Here is a 21,992-nt window from a genome sequence, read left to right on the forward strand (position 1 = left end):
CCGTGCTGGTGTGCCCCTGGTGTGTCCCTGCGTCCGGGCAGGAGCGAGGTGACACTGGGTGACACAGAGCACGACAGACCAGGCAGGAGTCCTGCGTCTGCACTGAGCCAGGCCATTAACCCTAACCCTAACCCAGGCCTCTGGGCCACCCCGGGGCTGCAGCTCATGTCCCCTTGCCGGGGGGGTTCAGGTCTGCCCTCCCATCCCTGCTGCCACTGCACAGCACAACACAGAGCTGGGCAACTGTGAGGAAAGGCCTCCACGTGCCCGTGTCTGGCACCGGTGGACCAGGAGAGGACAGGGGGTGAGGAAGTAGAGCAGACAGCTCTTACCTTGGCTGCCATGCCAGCTTCATAGAAGGCCTTGTCTGCGGGGAGCAGCTCGGTGTGGCGCAGCAGGGAAATGGACAGCTGGGCAGCCACCGTGTCCTGCAGGCACAGGGGACAGTGACACCACAAGGCAGCACCAAAAATCGGGTGCGAAGGGATCGCATGAGATCGTACTGCCAGGATGGGGCAGGGGCTGTGCGCAGACCGCAAGGTCCTGCAATGGGTGGAGGAAATCCAGCACAAGCCCAGGCTGGGGGTGAATGGATGAGAGCAGCGCTGAGGAGAAGGACCTGGGCTGTTGGGTGAGGAGCAGCTCAACGTGAGCTGGCAATGGGTGCTCCCAGCCCAGAAACCAACCCTGTCCTGGTCCCACCATAAGGAGCAGAGGAGACCACCTCCATCTCCAGCTGCCAGCGGTGGGTGGGCTCGCAGGTCACTGCAGTCCCGTTCCCCTGCATCCGTGACGTGCAAGTGATCCGGGAAGTGGAAATGAGCTATGGACGGCCCTGAACCTGCCCAGTCAGGGCCCTGTGGTGGCTGAGGACCACCACGACCTTACCAGCTGCTTCACGCCCTGGGCAGCGGAGCGGGTGGCGTAGTAGTGGGAGATCAGCAGCATCGTTTCAAACTCCTCATGCGCTGCAGTGTTCGCCTCGCTTGACTTTACCAATTTTTCACACTGAAGAAGAGAAAAGGAGATTAACTGAGAACGGGAGAGCGCAAGGGCGCTCTTCATCCACTTGAGTCCAGGGAGAAGTTGGGAGAGAGAAGAATCCGAGATGTCCAGGCACCTCTGGGGACTGGGAAAGGGCTGGGCCTTGGGTGCTCTGGGACCTGGAGGGTGGGAATTTGTCCACAAAGGGGATTTGTGGATTCTGCTCATGCCAGAGGTGGGACACAAACAGAGAAGAGGCGGCCGTGGGCTCTGGCTGAGGTGTTTTGGGAGAGGGAAGGAGCAGGAGGAGCACTCCCACTTTCCAGGCTCAGCAGCTCTGTGCCTTCCCCAGGCCCTTGCCCCCCCTGGGCTGCCCAATGTGGGTGCAGGACGAAAAGTGGGCACGTTGAGATGGGCTCCCACAGCAGCGACACAGGGAGCTCTGTGAGTGCCGTGTCCAGACTCACCTCCAGGGTCTGGCCTTCAGCGCAGGGCCATCTTCTTCCCTGACCTCCCTGCCTGGCCATGGGCACTGCACAACGTCCTGCTCCCCTGCCCACATGTGGACATTTCCCCCTTTCCCCTTGGCTGCCTGTGTCCCTGGCTACAGACTGGGGGGCTGGAGACCTTCTCCCCTGCCAGGACCTGGGGGCTGGAGACCTTCTCCCCCGCCAGGACCTGGGGGCTGGAGACCTTCTTCCCTGCCAGGACCCGGGGGCTGGAGACCTTCTCCCCTGCCAGGACCCGGGGGCTGGAGACCTTCTTCCCTGCCAGGACCTGGGGGCTGGAGTCTGACCGGCAGCGCTGGCCATGGCCACGCTCACCAGATCGAAGAGGACGTCGCGCAGGTCAGCCCAGCTGGAGTAAGCTTCAGCACAGTTCATGCCCGGTGCGTTCACCATCTCCACAAAGAGACGCTTGTAGATGTTGAAATTCTGCAACAGAAAGGAGGGAGGTCTGGAGGGAGCCGGGTGGGAGTGAGCAGAGTCTGGAGCTCTCCTGCTGTCACACACGGGCTCCTGGAGCAGCCATGGGACAGGGCATGGCAATGGGTAGGGAGCCAGCGCTCTCAGAGAGGCAAACACGGCTCCTTCTGCTCTGGTCTTGGTGCCCAGAACAAACACAGACACTCAACTCCCCCTGCTTCTTCCCCGTGGGGAATAAACAACATCATCATCAATATGCCAGGAGGCTGCCTTTAGCTGAGGAGTCCCTGGGAGGTTCCTTTCCAACTGGAACAGGCTGCCCAGAGAGGTTGTGGAGTCTCCTTGTGTGGAGACACCCAAAGCCCTGGCCGTGTTCCTGTGTGACTGCTCTGGTGATCCTGCTCTGGGGGGGTTGCACTGGGGGAGCTTTCCAGGCCCCTTCCAACTCCTGATGTTCTGGGATTCTGGGAAGGATGCACAGCAGGGCTGAACCCCTGCAGTCCCAGATCTGGACTGGGATCCTGACTCACCGTCAGCTCACACTGGGACTTCATTACCTGTGGGTTGGGAGGTGCTCCGTGCTGGACGTACAGGCTGAGGGCTTTGTCCCAGTGGCCCTCCCGGATGAGGTGGGTTGCGTACAGGGCCACGTACTTGTGCAAGACGCTGTAGTTCTGGAGAAGGCGCAGCAGCATGAGCTTCGTGAACACCCGTGGCTCGCAGGGGCGGTTCCAGGGGCGCGTACGCACACCCACGCACCCGAGTCCCGAAGGGCGAGATCCGGTAACCAGGCTGCACACGGCAGAGCCGGTTTCGGATTTGCCCCACTTGACACCAGGCGCTCACCTGCTTGGCTGCGACCTCCAGGCACTTCTCCCACTGCTCCTGCTCCACGTACATGTCCAGAGCAGCCATGACATCCACTCCCACCAGCTGCGGATGCAAACGGCCGTCAATTCACCGCACAGGTGAGGTTTCCTACCAGCATCAGGGCAGGCATCAGCCCATCCAGGTCTCCTCCCTGTCTATGGTGTGGAAGCACGGGCCCAGCGTGACCCATCGGGCGCGCAGAAGCCATGGCGCACACAGACTCCTCACCCATGAGAAAGGCCCCAAGGACCTGCACAGACCCTGACACCGCTCCCTGGCCTGTGAGACAGCCCAAATACATACCGAGTCTGCCTTCCCTTGGTTCTTTAAATACTCCTTGTACCGCTGGTCCACGTACTGCTCCGACCTGCGGGGCACAAAGAAGCTTAACAGGCAGCCAGACTGACAGGGTCCTGCATTGGTGCAGAGGCCAGTTTCAACTCTGCTTTGGGAAAGAGGATTTACAGCTGAGCCGTGTTTTCCTGGCCTGCTGCTGGAGCACAGGTAGAGGGGAAGAAAGGGTCCAGTACAATGTGTGAGGAGAGAGGGGATCACAGGACTTTCGGAAGGGAATGCATGCACAGAGTTATGCCCAGGAAGGGGAGAGAGGGATGAGGCAAAAGGAAGTAACGATTTCCGTGGGATGTGGAGTAACAGAAAAGTGTCGGGATGGGAAAGGGCTTGGGAAGGGCAGCGGTGGAGAATGTGCACTGTGGGGAGACTGCAGGGGACTGGGGACAGCAGTGCAGGACAGGACACAGGGCAGGGCAGGGCAGGACAGGACAGGACAGGACAGGACAGGACGGGACAGGGCAGAACAGGACAGGACAGGGCAGAACAGGACAGGGCAGAACAGGACAGGGCAGAACAGGAGGGGACAGGACAGGACAGGACAGGGCAGAAAAGGACAGGACAGGGCAGAACAGGACGGGACAGGGCAGGACGGGACGGGACAGGGCAGGACGGGACAGGACAGGGCAGAGGGGGAGGACAGGGCAGGACTGCACAGGACAGGACAGGACAGGACGGGACAGGGCAGGACGGGACAGGACAGGACAGGACGGGACAGGGCAGAACAGGACGGGACAGGACAGGGCAGAACAGGACGGGATGGGACAGGGCAGGGCAGGACAGGACAGGACAGGAGAGAACAGGACGGGATGGGATGGGACAGAACATGGCAGGACAGGACTGGGACCATCTAGGGCTGAGTATAACTCCAGAAGTTGAGGGCATGCCTGGGGTCCAGTTCCTTGGCCACGTGCTTGGCTTTGCTCCATTCTTCCCCTTCGATGAAGGCATCGATGGCTTCTCGGATAAGGTCCAGGTTGAGGTAGAGCTCAGCCGCCTGCAAGGGCAGAGACAGCCCCATGGGAGATGAGGCCCCAGCAGCACCCTGCAGCCCAGGCATGCAGCAACCACAGAAACATCCTCACAAATCTACCCCCTTCTCTGCTTCCCGCCTCCCCCCAGGGCCTGGCTCTCCCACACCACTCCAGGACTCGGTCCCTGCCCTCCTTCCTCCTCCTTGAGGACCCTGCGCTGCCTCTGCACCGGGCCATGCACCCATCACCCCAGGATGTGTCCCCCAGGATGTGGACAGAGCTCTCCCTTCCCACACCACCGCTCCTGCAGCAGCCCGGGGCAGGGGCCAGCCCTCACCGCACTGCATTTCTTCATGGCCATCAGCTGGGGAGCCACCGTCCGTGTCACCTCCACGCTCTGCGACCGACCCAAGAATTTAGTGGCCAACTCAGCAGCCTGTGAAGAGAAATTGCACAGGGGTTAAAAGCTGTTTGAGAGAGGGATGGAGCTGGGGAGAGCTCAGTCCCAGATAAAAGAGAAGCAGCACCTGAACTGTGAGGGAAGAGGACAAGAAATGCCAGCCCCCTTCAGCAGTTCGGAGCAGCACAGCCCACTGCTGTCACACGTGGGAGAGCAGACACGGACAGAATTGGTGTTGAAGTTGGTACAAGGACACAGGTATGAGTGAAAAGTATGAACAAGAACACAACCCAAAGGCTGGTGGACATAGGCCGTGAGAAGGAAGGGCGTTCATCCAGCCAAGGGCTAAGTCATGGAGTCCAGCCCTTCAGTGGGCACAGACAGCGGCTGCAGGGAGCGGTGCCAGGGCAAGGACGTCAGTGCAGGACGAGCTCACAGCCACCATGGCTCAACAGCGCGGCCGTGAAGGCGCTCACACCCTGCAGCACTGCAGCCGCAGATCCCATCCCGTGCCCCGCAGTGACCGGGACGTCTCTGGGACGCACTGCAGGCTGTGGGAGACCTCCAGGACAGCACAGGAAAGGAACCCCAGCCCAACTGTACCTTCAGCAGGCACTTCTCCGTCAGGGCGCTGCTGCTGGGATCCCGCACCTTCAGGTAGCAGTCCACGGCCCTGGCGTACTCCCCAGCCTGCTCCCACTCCCGCGCCTGCTCCAGGAGCCCTTCTGTTCCTCTGCGGGGGGAATGCGGCTGTGAGCGGGACTGGGGTGCTGCCACGGAGACCCCATGGGCAGCGCAGGGCATGGGCAGGAGGAGGTGAGCCAGGGACCCCAGAGTGTGACAAGGAGCGCACACAACCGGTGCTGAGGAGAGAACTGATTAAGGACCCTGGGAAGATGCACTGGTGGTACAGGAGATCTGTAAGTGGCAAGACATCTGGGAGAGCTTGGATGGTGAGACTGAGCTTGGAGTCTCCCAGAGCAGGGAGGATGTTGGGAAACCTATGCAGTAAGTCCAGGGTCCTCAAGAAGGAAGCAACTGGACCCCAGGGGTCCCGTCAGGCTGTGAGGCACCAGAGGCAGGACGCATCTGTCCCTGCCACAGCGCTCCTCACCTGGAGCCCCTCTTGGCCGCCTCCTGGCCGCACTCCTCCTGCAGCTCCTCCAGCCGACCGGGCATGTACTCCTTGCAGACCCGCAGGGCCTCGCTCCACATGCCAGCCTCCTGCAGCAACACGGAGAAATTGTCACCAGTTCACCAGGACCCCCCCTGGGGTCACACAACACATCTGGCCACTGTGTCGCCTTGCCAGAGGACCCACTGGGAGAGCCAACCACGGCAGCACCATCCAACTCCTTCCTCCCCAAAGCGGCACCCGTGTCTACCCGTTCACCCAAGCCGCCTCAGCGAAAGTGCTCACCCAACCTGGCTGCCTCTGTGCAATGGGCACTTACAGCCTCCAAATTCACCCCCTCGTGCCGCCCCTGAGGACCATCCAAGAACCATTGCAGTAAATGGTTTCTCTTTGGCTGTGAAGCTCACAGGGAGGAGCTGGGAGATGGATTTCACTGCTCCTCCCTGCAAACCGGGTCCTTGTCCAGCGAGGAAGGCGATGGCGTTGCCACAGACCGCGCTCACCTTGTAGTACTTGATGGCCAGCTCGGGTTGCTGTGCCCGCAGCAGGAAGGCCTCTGCTTTCTGGAACTCCCTCTGCTCAAAAGCGAAGCGTGCCTGTCCCACCAGCACGTCAGCCACGCTGTCCGGGTCGTGGGCCTCGGCCACGCGCTGCGCAGCATCCCAGTTCTGGTTGTGCACCAACCTGGGAGAACCAACGTGACAGGCACCAGGAGGGACGGCAAGGAGCAGACCAGTGCGGGAGAAGCAGCCGGGCTGGCGTCATACAGGGGGAGCAGGGGCAGCAGGGTGGGGAAGGGTACGTACATCAGCACTGCCTCTTTGGGCTTCCCAGCTTTAATAAATTCTGCTTCAGCCTCTTCGAATTTGCCCTAGGAGACAGGGAGGAATTTGCTTGCGTGCCTTCCTGCCCCGATACCATCGCATCACTGTTAGCATGAGGCAGAGGATTTATGGAACAAAGATGTGAGGGGAAGCTTGGGGCTGTACTTGTGGAGCATTTTGGGCGAGCAGTGACTGCAGTCACAGACGAGCCTCTGCAGCAGCCCCCAAGGACAACCTGGGTGACCAGAGAGCTCCCCCCTGCGCAGGGGTGAAGTTACCTCATCTTCCAGGAACATGGCATACTTCAGGTGGATCTCTGGCATCTTCTGCTTCATGGAGAGGCGGGCCAGTTCAAAAGCAAATTCAAAGACCCTGAGCAAGAGAGAAAACGTGAGAGCAGGACTATGTGCTGTGAGGGCATGCCCTCACCAGGAGCAAGACAAGCAGAGCACAAGACACTGGGAGAGGACAGAGGGAATACAGAGGGTCCCAAGTGAGCAGGCACTGCCTGTTCCTGCTGTTCCTGGCCAGAGAAGGAGCGTTTAGAGCCCCACTGTGTAAATTTGGCTCCTTCACACTCGCTGTTAGTGCCAGCAACCCTTGGTTCAGCCCTAAGGGGGCCACAAGACACCCCAGAGCCCACAGCGCGGGGGAGCAGCAGGGATGGCAGTGCAGCGGGACGGGAGAGGAGTGCTGGGCTGATGGACCTGCTCACCCGCCGTCTGCCGCGTGGTCAATGGCCATCTCCAGGAGCCCGAATTTGCTGAGCAGTTTCACCGCTGCCTCTCCACCCAGGCTCTTTGCCCACATGTAGGCCACCTGCTTGTAGGAGTTCGCTCCCCCGTGTGCCTTGGCCACCTGTGCAAAGCAAAGAGAGCGGAAGAGCCCCATGCATCCATTTATCTTCAGCATGCCGAGCCAGGCCTCCCTCTCACACGATGCTGGTCATCATGAGGGAGCACCAAATAACCTGGTCTCTCCTGAGGACCCTTCTGTAGCCACCACTGCACTGGGATGAGTGAGACAAAGGCTCAGCACAGCAGAGCAGAGCAGAGGTTGCTGCCTCCTCGGCACAGCCCACACCCCTGAGGTCAGAGAAGTGGCCCCTGCTGATCTGTGTCTTGCAGGGCAGTGCTGGGCTGGGGCTGCTACAGCACAGCCACGGGCAGAGCAAAACCCCTGCGGTACAGCACAGCGCAGGGCCGGGAGCAAAGCAGGAAGGCCTGCAGGAAGGCAGTGCCGCAGGGAACCCCAGGGTCGAGCCCTGCTTTCGGGGCACAATGCTGCAGGGCAGTAGGCGCCTCCGGTGCTGCACCACGTGCTGAAGCTGGGTGGCAAATGCCAAATCTTGAGATGTTGTGGTGAGCACAGACAGAGCAGTTCCTACCAGTCCAGCCCTGATGCCTGCCCAGTGGTACAGTTCAGACCATTACCCTGAATGCCTCTTCCCACATGTCGTTCGCTCTGTACATGTTCACCGTGGCTTTCCAGTCCTTAGCTTCCAGGTAGTGGTACTCAGCCTCCTGCAAGCGTCCCTCTGCCTCCAGCTCCTGCAACGAGAGGCAGTGAGTCAGTGACACTCGTGTCCCCGCTTGGCCTGGTTGACCCCCTGCCACGAGATGCACTCGCCTTGCCCAGGTGCAGGTGGGTATCGCTGAGCAAGTTCTTGTGGTACTTGGCCACGAGGCAAACCATCTCGTCGTACATCTTGCACTTCTTGTACATGGTGATGGCCAGCTCGGGTTGGTTTATGGTGATGTACAGCCTGCAAACACAGGCACGTTCAGATGGCTCAGCCGAGGACGTGACCGGTCCCTGCAGTCTCCCTGCCCAGCTGCAGCCAGGTCCTGGGCACAGCACACACAGACTGGTGTGCAGCGGGACTGCTGCAGGCTGAACATGGCTTAGAGCCCCTCTCTTTGGCCACCACCAGCTGCAATGGGGCAAAGTCACTGTGTCCATCCTCACTGTGACCCTGAGGTGTGGCCTGGGGGGAGCCTCTGACCTGTTCCCATCTCGGCCTCCAGCCCTTGGCTGCCAGTCCTGCTGGCAGGGACAACGTCAGCTCGACTCACATAGGCCAGCAGGGGGATCAAACCCATGTGGCCTCACCAGCTGTAACGCCCCATTTCAGGTACTGGGCATCCTGGAGAGCAGGAACCACAGCATCAGATACACAGCCGTGTTTGTCCACGTGCCTACAAACCGTACTGTGTTATTAACCTAGAGCTGAGAGACGTCAGTGACCTGGATGGGAAACACTCCCCTTATCTTATCCTCAGCTGACCATGACAGATCAGCTGTAGCACTCTGTGGTGGGGAAGAGCCTTGCCATGTTTCCTCTGCTACCCAAGACAGCTCTGCCCCCCTGGGCCTCCCTCTGTGCTGGCGGACAAATTCACACCAGCACTCGGTGACTTCTCATCCTGTGAACGCTGAAATAGCAGCTCGAGGTCTCCGTGTGTGGAGGGAGCACCTCTGACCTTTCCAAACCCGAGCCCCAAACTCTACTCCCACCCCAGGAAAGGGCTCCCCCTCACGACAGCCATTTGTCCAGGGCTCAGTCTGGGACTCACCTCTCTGCTTCTTTGTACTTGCCCTGCTTCTCCCTCTCTTGGGCCTGGGTTATGTAGAGCACGGACACCTCTTCCTCACTCATGCACCTGATGGCCAGCTGCCGAAAGGAACACACATGGCAGAAACCACAGCAATTTCTGATACACGGCAGTGAAGGACAAGGGCGAACCCAAGCTCCTTCCTGTTACTGACGGTGGATATGCTCTGCAGAGAACGGGTTGTCATTTGTCACTGCCATCAAAGCACGCAGGACCTTGTAGGTGGTATTTGGGGGACCCACATGGGGGTCCTGCTGAGGTAAAGAAGGCACAGACAGGCTGTGAGTGCCAGGGATGGATCCCTGGCTGGATGCCCCCTTGCACATCCTTTGGGAAGAGCACAAAAGGCTCCACTGCCTCCTGGGTAAAGACATTTCACCACGCAGAGCAAGGTCCCCAGAAGCTTTGGTTTCCAACTCTACCTTGTGAGCCTGCTCCCAGAGCCCGGCCTGCGTGTACATGTCGATGGCATCCTTGGTCCGGTCTCCTTTGAGGTACAGCTCCTCTGCAACCTGCAGGGAACGACCGCGCTCAGCAGTCCCACCGGACACAGAGCAGCCACGGCTGCGGTCCCTGGCCTCACCTGGTACTCCTGTAAAGCTGCATAGTGCTGGGCAATCTTGAGGTAGTATTTGGCTGCTGTCTGTTTGTCCTGCAAGTCCAAAATGTAGATGGCCTTCTTCCACTGCCGGGCTCCCAGGGCTGCCTCAATGGCCTTAATGGAGCACCTAGCACCAAAACCACAAGTCTTTATACCCAGCTAGCAGCCAGCTCCCTCTGAGTTATGGCAGGGACACCAAAGGGGGCTGCTGCTTGATTCTTCCTGGGTTAGAGCAGCAAAAGGCATCTGAAAACTGGCAAAGCCAACGGGAAAGGATGGAGAAGAACAGCAGGGAAGTCATCAGGGATGAGATGCGGGAAGGCATCCATGGTCGGGGCCAGAGAGACTGCATGTAAGCACCATGGCAAAGCAGGGCCGAGGGGGCTTACTCGGGTTGACTCAAGCAAACCGTATCAACCTCACAGCTTTCCAGGTTACAGTGCTGGTTACACAGCCACCGCCTGCCCCCACCTGGCTTCGATGTAGTGGTTAATGGCCGCGTCCAGCTGCTTCTGCTGCACCAGATGATCTCCCCAGGCCTCCTCCAGCTTCACAACCTCTGCGGGAAACGCCACGCGAGCCAGCTCCACCGCTGCAAGGGGACACGACGGCTGTTACCGAATGCAGCAAGGAAGCAGAGCTGTCAGGTGAACACGGGCATGGATGGGGCGTGGAGGGCGGGGAATGGTGACTGCCCTGTCCACCCCAGCTCCAGCGACCTGGACCCTGTGAGAGCCGGACCACATCCCTGTGGGGCAGTCAGCACGACCAGGGCCTTGGGAACAGGATGCTGTTCTGGGACTGTGTGTGAAAATACACACACTAAATGAGAAGATAAATGGACGCCTCAGAGCATCGAGGCATCTCTGGCCTCCAGGGCAACAGCCGACATTGTCACCAGATCACAGGGCTCAGGCCCTGCTGGGGAGGGATGAGGTGGGAAGCCGTTCAGCACAGGACCCGGCCGTCCAGCACAATCACAGGGCTCAGGCCCTGCTGGGGAGGGATGAGGTGGGAAGACGTTCAGCACAGGACCAGGACGTCCAGCACAGGACCGGAATGTTTAGCACAGGACCAGGATGTTCAGCAAAAGACCAGGATGTTCAGCACAAGACCAGGACATTTAGAACAGGACCAGGACGTTTAGCACAGGACCGGGATGTTTAGCACAGGACCAGGACGTTCAGCACAGGACCAAGACATTTAGCACAGGACCAGGATGTTCAGCACAGGACTGGGACATTCAGCACAGGACCAGGACGTTCAGCACAGGACTGGGATGTTTAGCACAGGACCAGGATGTTCAGCACAGGACCGGGATGTTTAGCACAGGACCAGGACATTCAGCACAGGACCGGGATGTTTAGCACAGGACCAGGATGTTCAGCACAGGACCAGGATGTTCAGCACGGTACCTTTCAGGAAGGCACTGCCCTTGCAGTAGCACTCCAGAGCCTTTCGCGGGTTCCCAACCTTCTCAAAGAGGTCTCCAGCCTAAGGACAAAAAACGCTGCTGGTTTCCACAGCCGCCATCTCCCCACACCATCACAGACCCTCCCAGTCCCACGTACAGAGCGTGCCAGTCCTGCCACACAGACGTCCCCATCAGCTGTGCCTTACCGCTGGGGATAAAGGGAATGTCTGGGACATTTGGGGTCAAAATGAAATGGACAGAAAACACCAAAGGTGAAATGAGACTGGAGAAAAGTAATTTAAGAAGGGCACACAAAACAGGCCAGCAAAAAGAACTGGGTTTTTTCACACAACACGTAACTGAACTGGGTGACTCACAGCCAACACCGTAGATGTAGAATCACAGATGGTTCAAACAAGAATTGATAAGCTCATGGATGTAAAATCTATCGAGAGCTCTTAAACATAAAAATAAAGCTGTTCAGGTACACTGTAGTCGGTAAACTGCTGTAAACCACGAGAGCACCCTCGGGGAAGCACCACCCTGTGTCTGCCTGCCCTGCTCTTTATATTCCTTTCTTAAACATCTGCTGTTGGTCCGGACACCGAGCTGTGCACGGTCAGACTCAGCACTGCTTTCCTACATCAACGTGATTATGTGCTGTGTGAAAAGCACCCTTTTGTTTAAAAACGGTCACCTAATAACAAGTAGTTACTGATTTGCTGTGTCATTAGACACAGAACAATCACTTCCCTTCTCCACGATACTCACGGTTCTACAGGTTGTCTCCATAACCTCCTTTTTGTTTTCCTCCTTAGCTTTCCCATTTAGACTGCGCTTATACGAACGCTGTACCATCATTTCTCGTTCTGCTGCGAGGAAGCGCTGTACATTTTCAGTGATTTCCAGTTTTCTGTTTGACCCACCACTCCGTTCCTGTTGGTTCCTATCTCCCCCAGGGCCTCCCTGACACCAGATGATGTTTTGGGGACATGAGAACCGTGGTCTTTTTCCTGATAACAGCAATTCTACACCTCACCCGTGTATAATGGGTGCAGGCAGGATTTCCTCCCAAACTTTAACTGCAAATCCATCAACACAGAATTACAGCTGCTGCTCTGCAGCTCAGTCCCCCTGCGTCTCACAGATGCAGAGGACAGGGTAAGAGCTCTGACACCACCAAGAAGAAGGCCCAGGGGTGAAGCACTCACCTGCTCGAACAGCTCCCCTCTGACCAGCGCCGTGGACACCCTGCTGATGACGTCCCCGTTGGCCAGGAGCTCGTCCCTGCTCAGCGCCAGCCGCGCTGCTTTGGCCGGCAGCCCTGCCCGCAGGTACAAGCCGATGGCCGCCAGGTACTCGCCCTGGCCCTCCTGGACCTCCCCAGCCTTCTCCTCCTGCTGGGTGTCCAGCAGCCACTGGTAGTAACCCCGACGCAGCTTCTCCAGCATCGGGTGTCCCTGTTGAGAAATGCAGCAGCCGTTGAGCTGGGCAAGGCAAGACGTTGTCCTGCTCACCCTGAGGTTCATGGCACCAGCCCTGTGTGCCACTGCATCACAAGCCTTAGATACCCCAACCCAACTTCAGTAGCTTTTCTCCCTCACTAATCACCCAGGTTTGTGCCTACATCAACTGCAACCTTCCCTTCCGCTTAGAGCCCGCGGCAGAAGTGAGGTCCTGATGGGGTGAAGGGAACCAGACCTTGCAGGGGTCTGGTCTCCCAGCCAGATTTACCCAGCAAACCCAGCCCACGGCCCAGGGCAGCTACGTCCTCACCTTGGCCTCAGCAACCACGATGCATTCATCCCACATGTGCAGCTCCTGGTACATGTCCATGGCCTCCTCCGTAGCGTTCTGTGTCAGAGAGCAAAGTGTCAACCCAAAGCTCCGTTTAGCAGGCACATCGCCACAGAGCTGTCACAGTGCGCAGGGCCAGATGTGCAGAAAACACCCAAAAAGGTGTACGGTCCCCTTTACATGGACACACATCCTCCCTCACCCTCTTCATGCTCCTCAGGGCAACAGAATCACAGAATCACAGAATCACAGAACGTTAGGGATTGGAAGGGACCTCCAAAGCTCATCCAGTCCAATCCCCCTGCCGGAGCAGGAACACCCAGATGAGGTTACACAGGAAGGCGTCCAGGCGGGTTTTGAATGTCTGCAGAGAAGGAGACTCCACAACCTCTCTGGGCAGCCTGGGCCAGGGCTCTGTCACCCTCACTGAGAAGAAGTTTCTTCTCCAATTGAAGTGGAACCTCCTGTGTTCCAGTTTGTGTCCATTACCCCTTGTCCTATCATTGTTTGTCACCGAGAAGAGCCTGGCTCCATCCTCGTGACACTCACCCTTGAAATATTTATAACCATGAATGAGGTCTCCCCTCAGTCTCCTCTTCTGCAAACTAAAGAGCCCCAGCTCCCTCAGCCGCTCCTCAGAAGGGAGATGCTCCACTCCCTCCATCATCTTTGTAGCCCTACGCTGGACTCTCTCCAGCAGTTCCTGTCCTTCTTGACCTGAGGGCCCAGAACTGGACACAATATTCCAGATGTGGTCTCACCAGGGCAGAGCAGAGGGGCAGGAGAACCTCTCTGCCCTACAACCACCCCCGTCCTGATACACCCCAGGATGGCGTTGGCCTTCTTGGCCACAAGGGCACAGTGCTGGCTCATGGTCATGGCAACCCTACACCCTGGAACAAGAAATGTCTCCTATTTCAGAGCAAAACCTCTCCTCACAGGAATAAGCGACCTCTTCCTTTTCCCTTCCACACCAGGGCACAAACCTCCCTGCTCAGAAATAAACGGGACCACCTCTGCTCCTTGTTCCTTACTCACTTGTTCCAGGAAGATCATCTCTGCCAGCTTGTAGTTCTTGTCTAGCATGGCCAAGCGAGCACGCACCAGGTAATGGTCTGTACCGTCCCCACCCTGCAGACAACACCAGTCAGCTCCAGCAGCGTGCTGAGCACAAGAACAGGGTCTGGGTACCAAGGAGGTGACTGCAGGGGGGTCTGTGTCATTACACAATGAGAACCACATAAGGGACAAGACAGGACCCATATGAGATGGGTACCCAGAAGGGGCCCTGGTCGGCGTGGTCGGGGCATTGTGGCAGCAGTTTCTGCACGACCAGCACTGCTCTGCAGCAGGACACTGCTGAGCAGGGGCACAGGAGATGATGCCATGCAGGTGTGTGCAGGAAAGCAGCTGCCCTGCGCAGCAGAACAGGTTTGACTTACGTGCTCCTGAGCTGCCTGGTCGGCAATGGCATTGGTTTCATGCAGGAATCGAGCCTTTGCCATGTTGCCCAGAGCTGCAAAGCACCTGGAAAGAGCAAAGCAGTCAGGAACTGGGTTTTGTTGCCCACTTCTGGTCCAAGGGAAGAAAATCAGGACCTGGCAGCAGAGCCAGCTCTGGAGGCTGGAGAAGGGGGTGGCCCTGCTGCAAGAGAAGGATTTTGCCAAGCCCCATGTTCAGATGTGCCCTCTATCCCTGCTCCAGGGAAGGAGCCATGGGCATGAGGAGGGCTCATGCTTCACTTCCCCAGGCTCCAGAGATGCGCTGAGCTTGTCCACGTCTGTCAGCCCTCTGTGGCCTTGCTGTGCACTGCTTTGGGTCACTATCAGCAAAAATGTATGCTACAGAGTGATGTCTCCCTGTCTCCAGCTCTAGCTGGGATGGAAGGGCAAAGGAACACAGGCAGTGCAGTGAATCTTCCAGCCCACAACAAAAGTCACATCAAAGTCAGACCCTGGTTTCTGTGAGGGATTCAGCGAAGAGCGTTGAAGCCAGGAGGATGTTACAGCTTCTTCCCGTACCTCTCTGCAATGTGCAGCTGCCTCGCTTCCAAAGCCAGCCTGCTTAGCGTCTTCCACATGGCTTCAGTCTCCGTGGACATTTCCAGTGTCTCCAGAAACGCAGCAGCCCTAGAGACAGAGAGATGCGCAGATTTTCAGTGACAGAGAGAAACCCTAGGCTGAGACAGGAGAGAGCTGCACTGAAAAGGAAGCAAGCTGTGTGTGACCGGTCCTGAAGGGACTGTGCACACGTTCAGTGTAACGCAGGGCCTGACTGCCAGGGAAAACTCAGGATCGAGGTGATCCCTATCAGGGCCAAGGTACTTAGAGCCATAGGATCAGCAGAAGGCTGCAGCAGTGCGGGGCAAGTCCAAGTGTTGCGTCTGAAGCAAGTCCCTGCTGCAGAGAAGTCTCTCAAGTGGTAACAGTGCCATCAATGTGAAATTTTCTTCCCTGGACAATTTTAAAGCCCCGTAACAGTGCCCAAGTGGCTGCCGTGACCACTCCAGGCTGTCAGTTTTCACTCTGCCCAGCTGTGAATGCTTCCACAACGCTGTCACCATCCATCCCAGGAGGGGCAGCAGAAGCACCCGAGCACCACTTCACGTCTGGCTGCTGCAGAAGACACACTTGTCAGGTGAAAACTGTGAATTCAGTGCACTTCTGTCAGCGCCAACGGGACCAGAGTGGTCGGTCTCTTGTGCCCCCCAGTTTGAAACCACAGAGCTGTGAGGATGGAATGCTGAATATTCACCCCTGAAGGGATCTGCTGCGCATTACAGCCAGACCGGGCACCAACATCACGCTCAGAGCCTAAACATCGACTGCACAAAAGCTGTGCTGCTGCCGTTCAGGGACCGCTGGCTCTCGGTGTGCCTTGGGGAGGGGGTCACCGCCAGCACCATGAGGTGCCCCTAGCACCCACCTGTGATAATCCCCATCGTCTACAGCAGTGCCAAACTCTATGAGGCCTTCGTCCAGGGTGTAGGACACAGTGTTCACCCCTTCGGATACGATCACTTCAGTCTTGCCGTCGCTGCGCTCCAAGTCTACAACATCCCCCTGGAAAGAGTACGGGATGTCAGCACTCCCGTGTTCTCCTACGGCATGAGGGGCAGCAGGGGTGAGGACAGCGCTGCGATGTCTCTGCTCACTTCAGTGCTGCTGAACGAGCTCGCGCTGAGCAGACATCGTCCTGGTCTCACCAGAGCGAAGGAAAACGCCCCGAGCAGCTCCTTGCTATGTTATAACAACCTCCATCCTCTGCCAGAAACGCCTGCCATAGCTGACAGAAACCAGCAGCTCCCTTCTGTCTCCCTTCTGCACTACCACCCCGACTGCTCCCACGCGTGAGCAAGAAGTGATGGAGACTGCAGGAGGCAATCAGAGTTTTACCTTCAGGGGAAACATGGTGACTCGCTCCGGAGCATCGATGTTGTACCAGATGCAGAGGCTGTTCCTGTTCTGAGCCACCACCACGTCGCTGCCCGGGACCCACTGCACGTAGGCGCAGTAGTTCAGAATGGTCGTCTTGGTGCTGCTTTCGATGTCGTAGAGCTGCAACTGCAGGGGAGGGGAGAAGGCTCAGCGGGGCTGATGGCCGGGCTGATTGCTCTCATGAACGTGGCAGAGATATCTGAGCACCTCATAAATACGTGTTACCACCCAGGAATCAGACTTCTGCCCACATACGTAGCCCAAACTCTCACACTGTTATTTACACACATCACTACCCAAGACATAAGATTTTTTTTAACTCTTGTAGTACCTTAAGCAGCATGCTCAGATCCTGGCTTCCTTATTGCTAGGTACATACATGTATAAACCAGAATATGCCTGGTTCCCTTCAGCTCCCTCTGAGCTGCAGAGCTGGAACAGAAACCACTCCCAAGTCCTCCCTGCAAACAAACTGGGTGACCAAGAAGGACCATCCCTGCAGCCCTGGCTGAACCGTACGCCCTAGGGAGAGCCCCACTGCAGGAACTGCTGCCAGCGAGGACAGGGGGTGTTTGTGGAGCCCCATTGCAGGACACATTGCAGTGTTTGTGTGTAAAATACGCTGCCCTGAAACAAACCTGACAATCTGGGCGGTGTAACCTGACACACAGTGTAACGAAGGTGTACAACGCCTTGTAACTCAATCTCCGCTCCTTGTCGTAACTGTCTCACCTTGCAAAGACAAGGAAGAGAACAAGAGAGAACTGTGCTAGTCTCACGATGTACCAGTCAACAGAGGATAAGAAAGTCCCTGTTTCGGTCTGTACCGAACTGGTTGAAGAAACAGGCACAGACATTTGGACTGGTGGCAGTATTTAATGAAGGAGCTACTTTATTTAATGAAGGAGCTGTGTAACATCTTGAGAGGCCTGAAAAAGAGCCAGAAGAGGCCACAGCAATCTCGACACTGCCGCTGTCTCCTGTTGAGACAGTAAATTAGAGGGCCCAAATATAAACTGAACAAGACTGCAGAAATAAATATAAAGAGGTACGTTGCTGGGAAAGTTCTCTCTTCTCACGATAGGACGTACAGAGCTCTGTGGATGTGCAGGTGTCTCTCACAAACAGAGGCTGCTCTGATTCGCCTGGTGCAGGCTGCAATCACTGCTGGTACCTTTCTGAAGGGCACCGGTGCAGCACAGCCCTGGCTGCTGGCCATGACTCAGTCTCCTTTGCGGGGAAGGTCTTTCTGGACTGATACCTCTACGGATATGTGAAAGCTCCTGCAGAGCTGCAGAGATGGAGCAATCCTGAGGGTTACAAGGCTCTGGTCAGAGGGGCACTCTAACGCAGATGCAGGCATTACGGGTGTTTTTGCAAATCCACAGTGGCTGCTCCTGTTCCTCTGGAATCACCGAGCACTTGCAGGGGTCCTGCTCTGTGAGGCACAAGCACAGTCTTTGTGCAGCACACTGGTGAGAGAAGTCTGTGGTACAGTCTGTGAGGTGGCAGAGGTGGGCACTGCACCCCTTGGACACAAAGCTGAGCGCTGCAGCTGCCACTGACGAGCTCGGCAGCAATGAACCAGCCTGTGTGCGAGTGGTGGCCAGCAGCCAATTCATGGGAGATCTGTGATGCCAAGGCAAGAAGACACCGCTGCGTGCCCTACAGTCTGTGATGCAGTCTTAGGGGTCAAGCTGCCAAAAGTGATGGAGCAGCTGCTCAGTGAAGAAGCCTGGGGTTCCTGTCTGGAACCTGAGGGATGAACTCAGTTTCTTCTGAGATCAGACTGAGAAAGTTCTCAGCGGTTTCAACACATGTATAAGTATGGATATAATTCTTCACCCATTCTTGGACTAAGAAGAGAGGAGGAGCCAACACGGACTTCTTCCACTGCAGACTGACAGCCCCCAATGGGATCTGAACTCTGGAGCAATTAAAACCACCCTGTAATGAGCTGCAGGGCTACAGCTGGGGTCTGTCACAGCACTTGGGACACCAGCATAGTCATCCTGGATATGAATTACGGCATCACCAAGATGCCAGGGAGCCTTGCACTCACAGCAGTGAAGGAGACTGACAGTGAATGAGTGGGGCTGTAACACAACCGACAAACGCATCCTCCCTCCTGCTGCAGTGAGCTTCGTCAGCTCTGTCTGTACAATTAAACAAGACGTGGCTAGGACAGGAGGCACGTACCTGCACATCATAATCTGTAGCGTGAAACCACTACCACGATTTTGGGCACAGCCTTGTCCTGGGCCTACCAGTACTCTCCCAGACAGTGTTCAGTTGTGGTCTGGGAACCAGCACAGGCCAAGGGCCGCACCAAACAAGCTATTTGGTTGTGACTATGCTGTCTATGAGAATTACACACATAAGCTGAGCTGTTGCAGAGAACATATTTTTGTAATTTACATGCTGAAGTGCAACGTTAGGGTCCTGATCCCGATGTTAACCCACCTGTCTCCATCTCACACCAGAAGAGCCTGTGATTTCCATTTTCAGGTGTGATGAGATGGAGCAGGATGTCTCGTCACTAACCTCAGAATTAGCTGTGACTCAGGACCAAACACGCAATCCACGCAATCCGAACATGGTCCGTCTTTCTCAAAGGAGCGGTCATAAAGTCATGAGTACCCCAGATTTCTCACCTCCCTCCCTCCATTCGGGCACATCTGTCTTTACCCTGCCCGGGCACTGCCCCCGACGCGCCCGCCTCACCCTCATCTTCTTGTCCCTGAAGAGCAGTTTGTGTCCCGTCTCGTTCAGCTCCAGCCAGTCGATCTTGCTGTCGTGGCTGATGGTGCCGGTGTTGTACCCGCCAACAAGGTCCACTTGGGGGGGAAAGAGAGGAAACAGTGTCAGCACCTCGTGTGCCCCAAAGCACTGAGCATCCAGTGCTGTCCCGCAGGGAGCAGACGCCTGGGACCCAATGAGGGCACAACCCCTGACAAACACAATGACACGATGAGCAGACTGCAGTGACGTGGTCACAGTCACCCCACAGCCGTGCCCACCCCAGGCAGCCAAAAAGGGGTGGTCTGCGGTGGTCTGAGGCCAGGCAAAGGGATCTTCAGGGGTCTGCTGGGGGAGTGAATGCAAAGGGATCTCCAGGGGTCTGCTGCGGGTACAGTGAATGCAAAGGGAACTTCAGGGGTCTCCTGGGGGAGAATGAATGCAAAGGGACCTTCAGGGTCTGGTGATGGGTAGAGTGAATACACAAGGACCCTCGGGGGTCTGCTGTGGGTACAGTGAATGCAAAGAGGGCCTTCAGGGCCTGGTGATGGGTACAGTGAATCCAAAGGGACTTTCAGGGGTCTCCTGGGGAAGAATGAATGCAAAGGGACCTTCAGGGTCTGGTGATGGGTAGAGTGAATACACAAGGACCCTCGGGGGTCTGCTGTGGGTACAGTGAATGCAAAGGATCACGAAAGGCTGGCAAAATACAGGGGGGAGGTTTACACTCGCCTGTTGCTATGGTCTTGATGTCTATCAGGTAAGCCAGTCTCTTGTTCTCCTCCACGCCTCTCTGCCGTCTCTCGTTGATACGGACACTGTTATTTGAAGAGAACAATGACTGTTACTGCTCTCTAAATTCACAGGGCTGAATCACGCGGTCCCTCCCTGACCTCTCTGCAGTGTCCCAGCACAAGGGACGTCCTGCAGTGCTCTGACCTGCGACTCTCACACAGTCCCTGCAGCTGCCCCAGGTGGGAACAAACCTTTCTGGTTCACAGTTTCACCCCAGGAGCTGCCCCTGGGGAACCAGGGTCCCCAGCAGCAAATGAGTTACACTGCTCCCACCTGCGAGCAGCCTGTGATCCCCCTTTCTCCCCAAAAATGGAGAACGGTATTTCAGAGGGGTCCAGCTGGCATCCAGAGCCCCTGATAATGCTGTACCAGGACCAGCTGGATGCAGAGATCCCTGAGTACGTGCACAGGAGGTCCCCCTTCTGCAGCAGCCAAGTCAGGCTCCAATAAGCACATATCAGAGAAAAACAGGCTCCTGTGCTTCAAAACTTTACAACCATTAAAAGTAACGGAGCAGTTACACCTCCCACCATTGGTCACCACCAGAAGCAGATTGCTCAGGTCCCAGCGTCTGGGGCTGTGATCCACAGAGCGCGGCACCGCCAAGCGCGTGTACCCCAGGTGTGCTGCACAAAACACCCACACTGGGCAAACCACACGTGCCTGACGAGATGAGGGCTCATGAACTCGGTGCGGACAGACCCCAGGATGTCGTTGTTCCCATACTCCACCAGTGTCAGCTCTCCAACGTTAAAGATCATGCAGACCTGCAGGCGAGAGGGGAGCGCACCCTTAGGGAAAAGCCCGGTAAGCACGGATACCTGCCAGGGAGCGGTGCAGAAACGATCTCTGCTGCACACAAGTGTAAACTCAAACCCTCTGGGGTGAGTAAGGAATTGTCCTGGGCTTCCTTTTGTGGGTGCCAGCTTTTCCTCAGGGCTGGGGATCTTAGCTCTGGGCTGTCCCCCTGACAGCTGTTGCTGTACACTGTGTGCTGTATGCTGTACCTCTAACATCCCCTCTGCCTGCTGCTCTTTTATTGCTCCTCCCTCTCACAGGGTTAAGACTTGTGCAAGTTGACAGTCCACACCCTGAGTTCTATACATGGCATGTGGAAATGGCAAGTATGGGGAGGAGGCAGATCGGGATCTGCATGGAGAGGGCAAGTCCAGGAAACTGCTGAGAAACGAGGTTTTCCAGAGGGGCAGTTGATGCTTTTTCTGCCCGTGCACACACACATCCATGGGCAGCCTCCTGTGCATCCAACTTACGTTCTCGTTGTCGAAGAAGAACTTCTCGTTCCCTCCAGATCCCTGCCAGGCCACCTACAAAGCAAGGGCACGGGGTGAGAAAGGCCAGGCCGACAGCTCCCGCAGGGGACCAGGCTGCAGGCACCGCGGTCCCCCCTCAACACCTACAGCAGAGCAGCACTCACACTGCAGACGGGATCGTGTCCCAGCACCTCAGTGGACAACGCTGCTGTTTGGTCATCCCCAGCTTGTAAATCCCTCACGTCCCTCTCCTTTCTTTTTAATCTCTGCTTCAGACTCCTGTTCTCTCTGTGTGGTATCTTACCTGGCCTTGGTGTGGCCAAGGCACTCCCTCTAGCCTGTTCTTTCACAGGGCCCTCTCCACCTCCCTCAGACTACCACAAAAAACACCCTCAGCAGCCCCTTTGCCTCCGTAAATCTCCACAGAATCAGTGCTACCGTTGGCAGGGGCAGAATCTCCACACCAGGTGCAGGTGAAACCCTTCTTTTTGGGGCCGTGTCAGCAATGGCTGATCAGCACAGCACCGGTGATCAGAGGACCAACTGATGTGGAATTTGGTAAGGGCGCTGGACAACACAACAGTTACTGTGATGACAGCAGGCAAGAGAGCAGAAAAGTGGAAGCTGCAGCTTTTCTCTTCCCTCCTGGAGCAAGATCTCCAAGCCACCACTGCAGCAAAACCGCAGTGAGACAGCAAGATGGCACAGGAACTGCTCACAGCCCTGTTCTGGATAAGACCTGAATACAGCTGTGCGACTGGAAGACAAAACTCCTCCGTGCAGCATGATTTAGAGATTTAGTCTGGCCAGATTTCAGCTGGATTACCAAGTAACAGTATCCTCCAGCTCAAATGTGTAG

The 21,992-nt window shown here is 56.8% G+C and overlaps 1 protein-coding gene across 1 annotated transcript in view; it reads right to left on the minus strand.

Annotated features, from left to right (window-relative positions):
• The window catches only part of IFT172 (intraflagellar transport 172), a gene marked incomplete at both ends in the record, with an annotated part of 29,018 nt that overhangs the window by 1,306 nt on the left and 5,720 nt on the right, over window positions 1-21,992 (minus strand). Inside the window, 32 exons of the mRNA XM_010192284.1 lie at window positions 320-428; window positions 889-1,008; window positions 1,809-1,919; window positions 2,468-2,584; window positions 2,757-2,843; window positions 3,084-3,147; window positions 4,019-4,128; window positions 4,443-4,541; window positions 5,109-5,238; window positions 5,620-5,729; window positions 6,144-6,324; window positions 6,447-6,511; window positions 6,743-6,836; window positions 7,180-7,322; window positions 7,898-8,014; window positions 8,094-8,229; window positions 9,041-9,138; window positions 9,502-9,591; window positions 9,663-9,807; window positions 10,152-10,272; window positions 11,096-11,174; window positions 12,306-12,554; window positions 12,871-12,948; window positions 13,930-14,022; window positions 14,334-14,418; window positions 14,913-15,020; window positions 15,817-15,953; window positions 16,287-16,454; window positions 19,053-19,165; window positions 19,800-19,885; window positions 20,526-20,629; window positions 21,134-21,187. Coding sequence (XP_010190586.1) covers window positions 320-428; window positions 889-1,008; window positions 1,809-1,919; window positions 2,468-2,584; window positions 2,757-2,843; window positions 3,084-3,147; window positions 4,019-4,128; window positions 4,443-4,541; window positions 5,109-5,238; window positions 5,620-5,729; window positions 6,144-6,324; window positions 6,447-6,511; window positions 6,743-6,836; window positions 7,180-7,322; window positions 7,898-8,014; window positions 8,094-8,229; window positions 9,041-9,138; window positions 9,502-9,591; window positions 9,663-9,807; window positions 10,152-10,272; window positions 11,096-11,174; window positions 12,306-12,554; window positions 12,871-12,948; window positions 13,930-14,022; window positions 14,334-14,418; window positions 14,913-15,020; window positions 15,817-15,953; window positions 16,287-16,454; window positions 19,053-19,165; window positions 19,800-19,885; window positions 20,526-20,629; window positions 21,134-21,187 — 3,601 coding nt within the window. The remainder of the gene's footprint in view (window positions 1-319; window positions 429-888; window positions 1,009-1,808; window positions 1,920-2,467; window positions 2,585-2,756; window positions 2,844-3,083; window positions 3,148-4,018; window positions 4,129-4,442; window positions 4,542-5,108; window positions 5,239-5,619; window positions 5,730-6,143; window positions 6,325-6,446; window positions 6,512-6,742; window positions 6,837-7,179; window positions 7,323-7,897; window positions 8,015-8,093; window positions 8,230-9,040; window positions 9,139-9,501; window positions 9,592-9,662; window positions 9,808-10,151; window positions 10,273-11,095; window positions 11,175-12,305; window positions 12,555-12,870; window positions 12,949-13,929; window positions 14,023-14,333; window positions 14,419-14,912; window positions 15,021-15,816; window positions 15,954-16,286; window positions 16,455-19,052; window positions 19,166-19,799; window positions 19,886-20,525; window positions 20,630-21,133; window positions 21,188-21,992) is intronic.

The sequence above is a fragment of the Mesitornis unicolor genome, unplaced genomic scaffold (genome assembly GCF_000695765.1).
Source record: "Mesitornis unicolor isolate BGI_N332 unplaced genomic scaffold, ASM69576v1 scaffold5339, whole genome shotgun sequence".
In the NCBI taxonomy this organism is placed as follows: Eukaryota; Metazoa; Chordata; class Aves; order Mesitornithiformes; family Mesitornithidae; genus Mesitornis; species Mesitornis unicolor.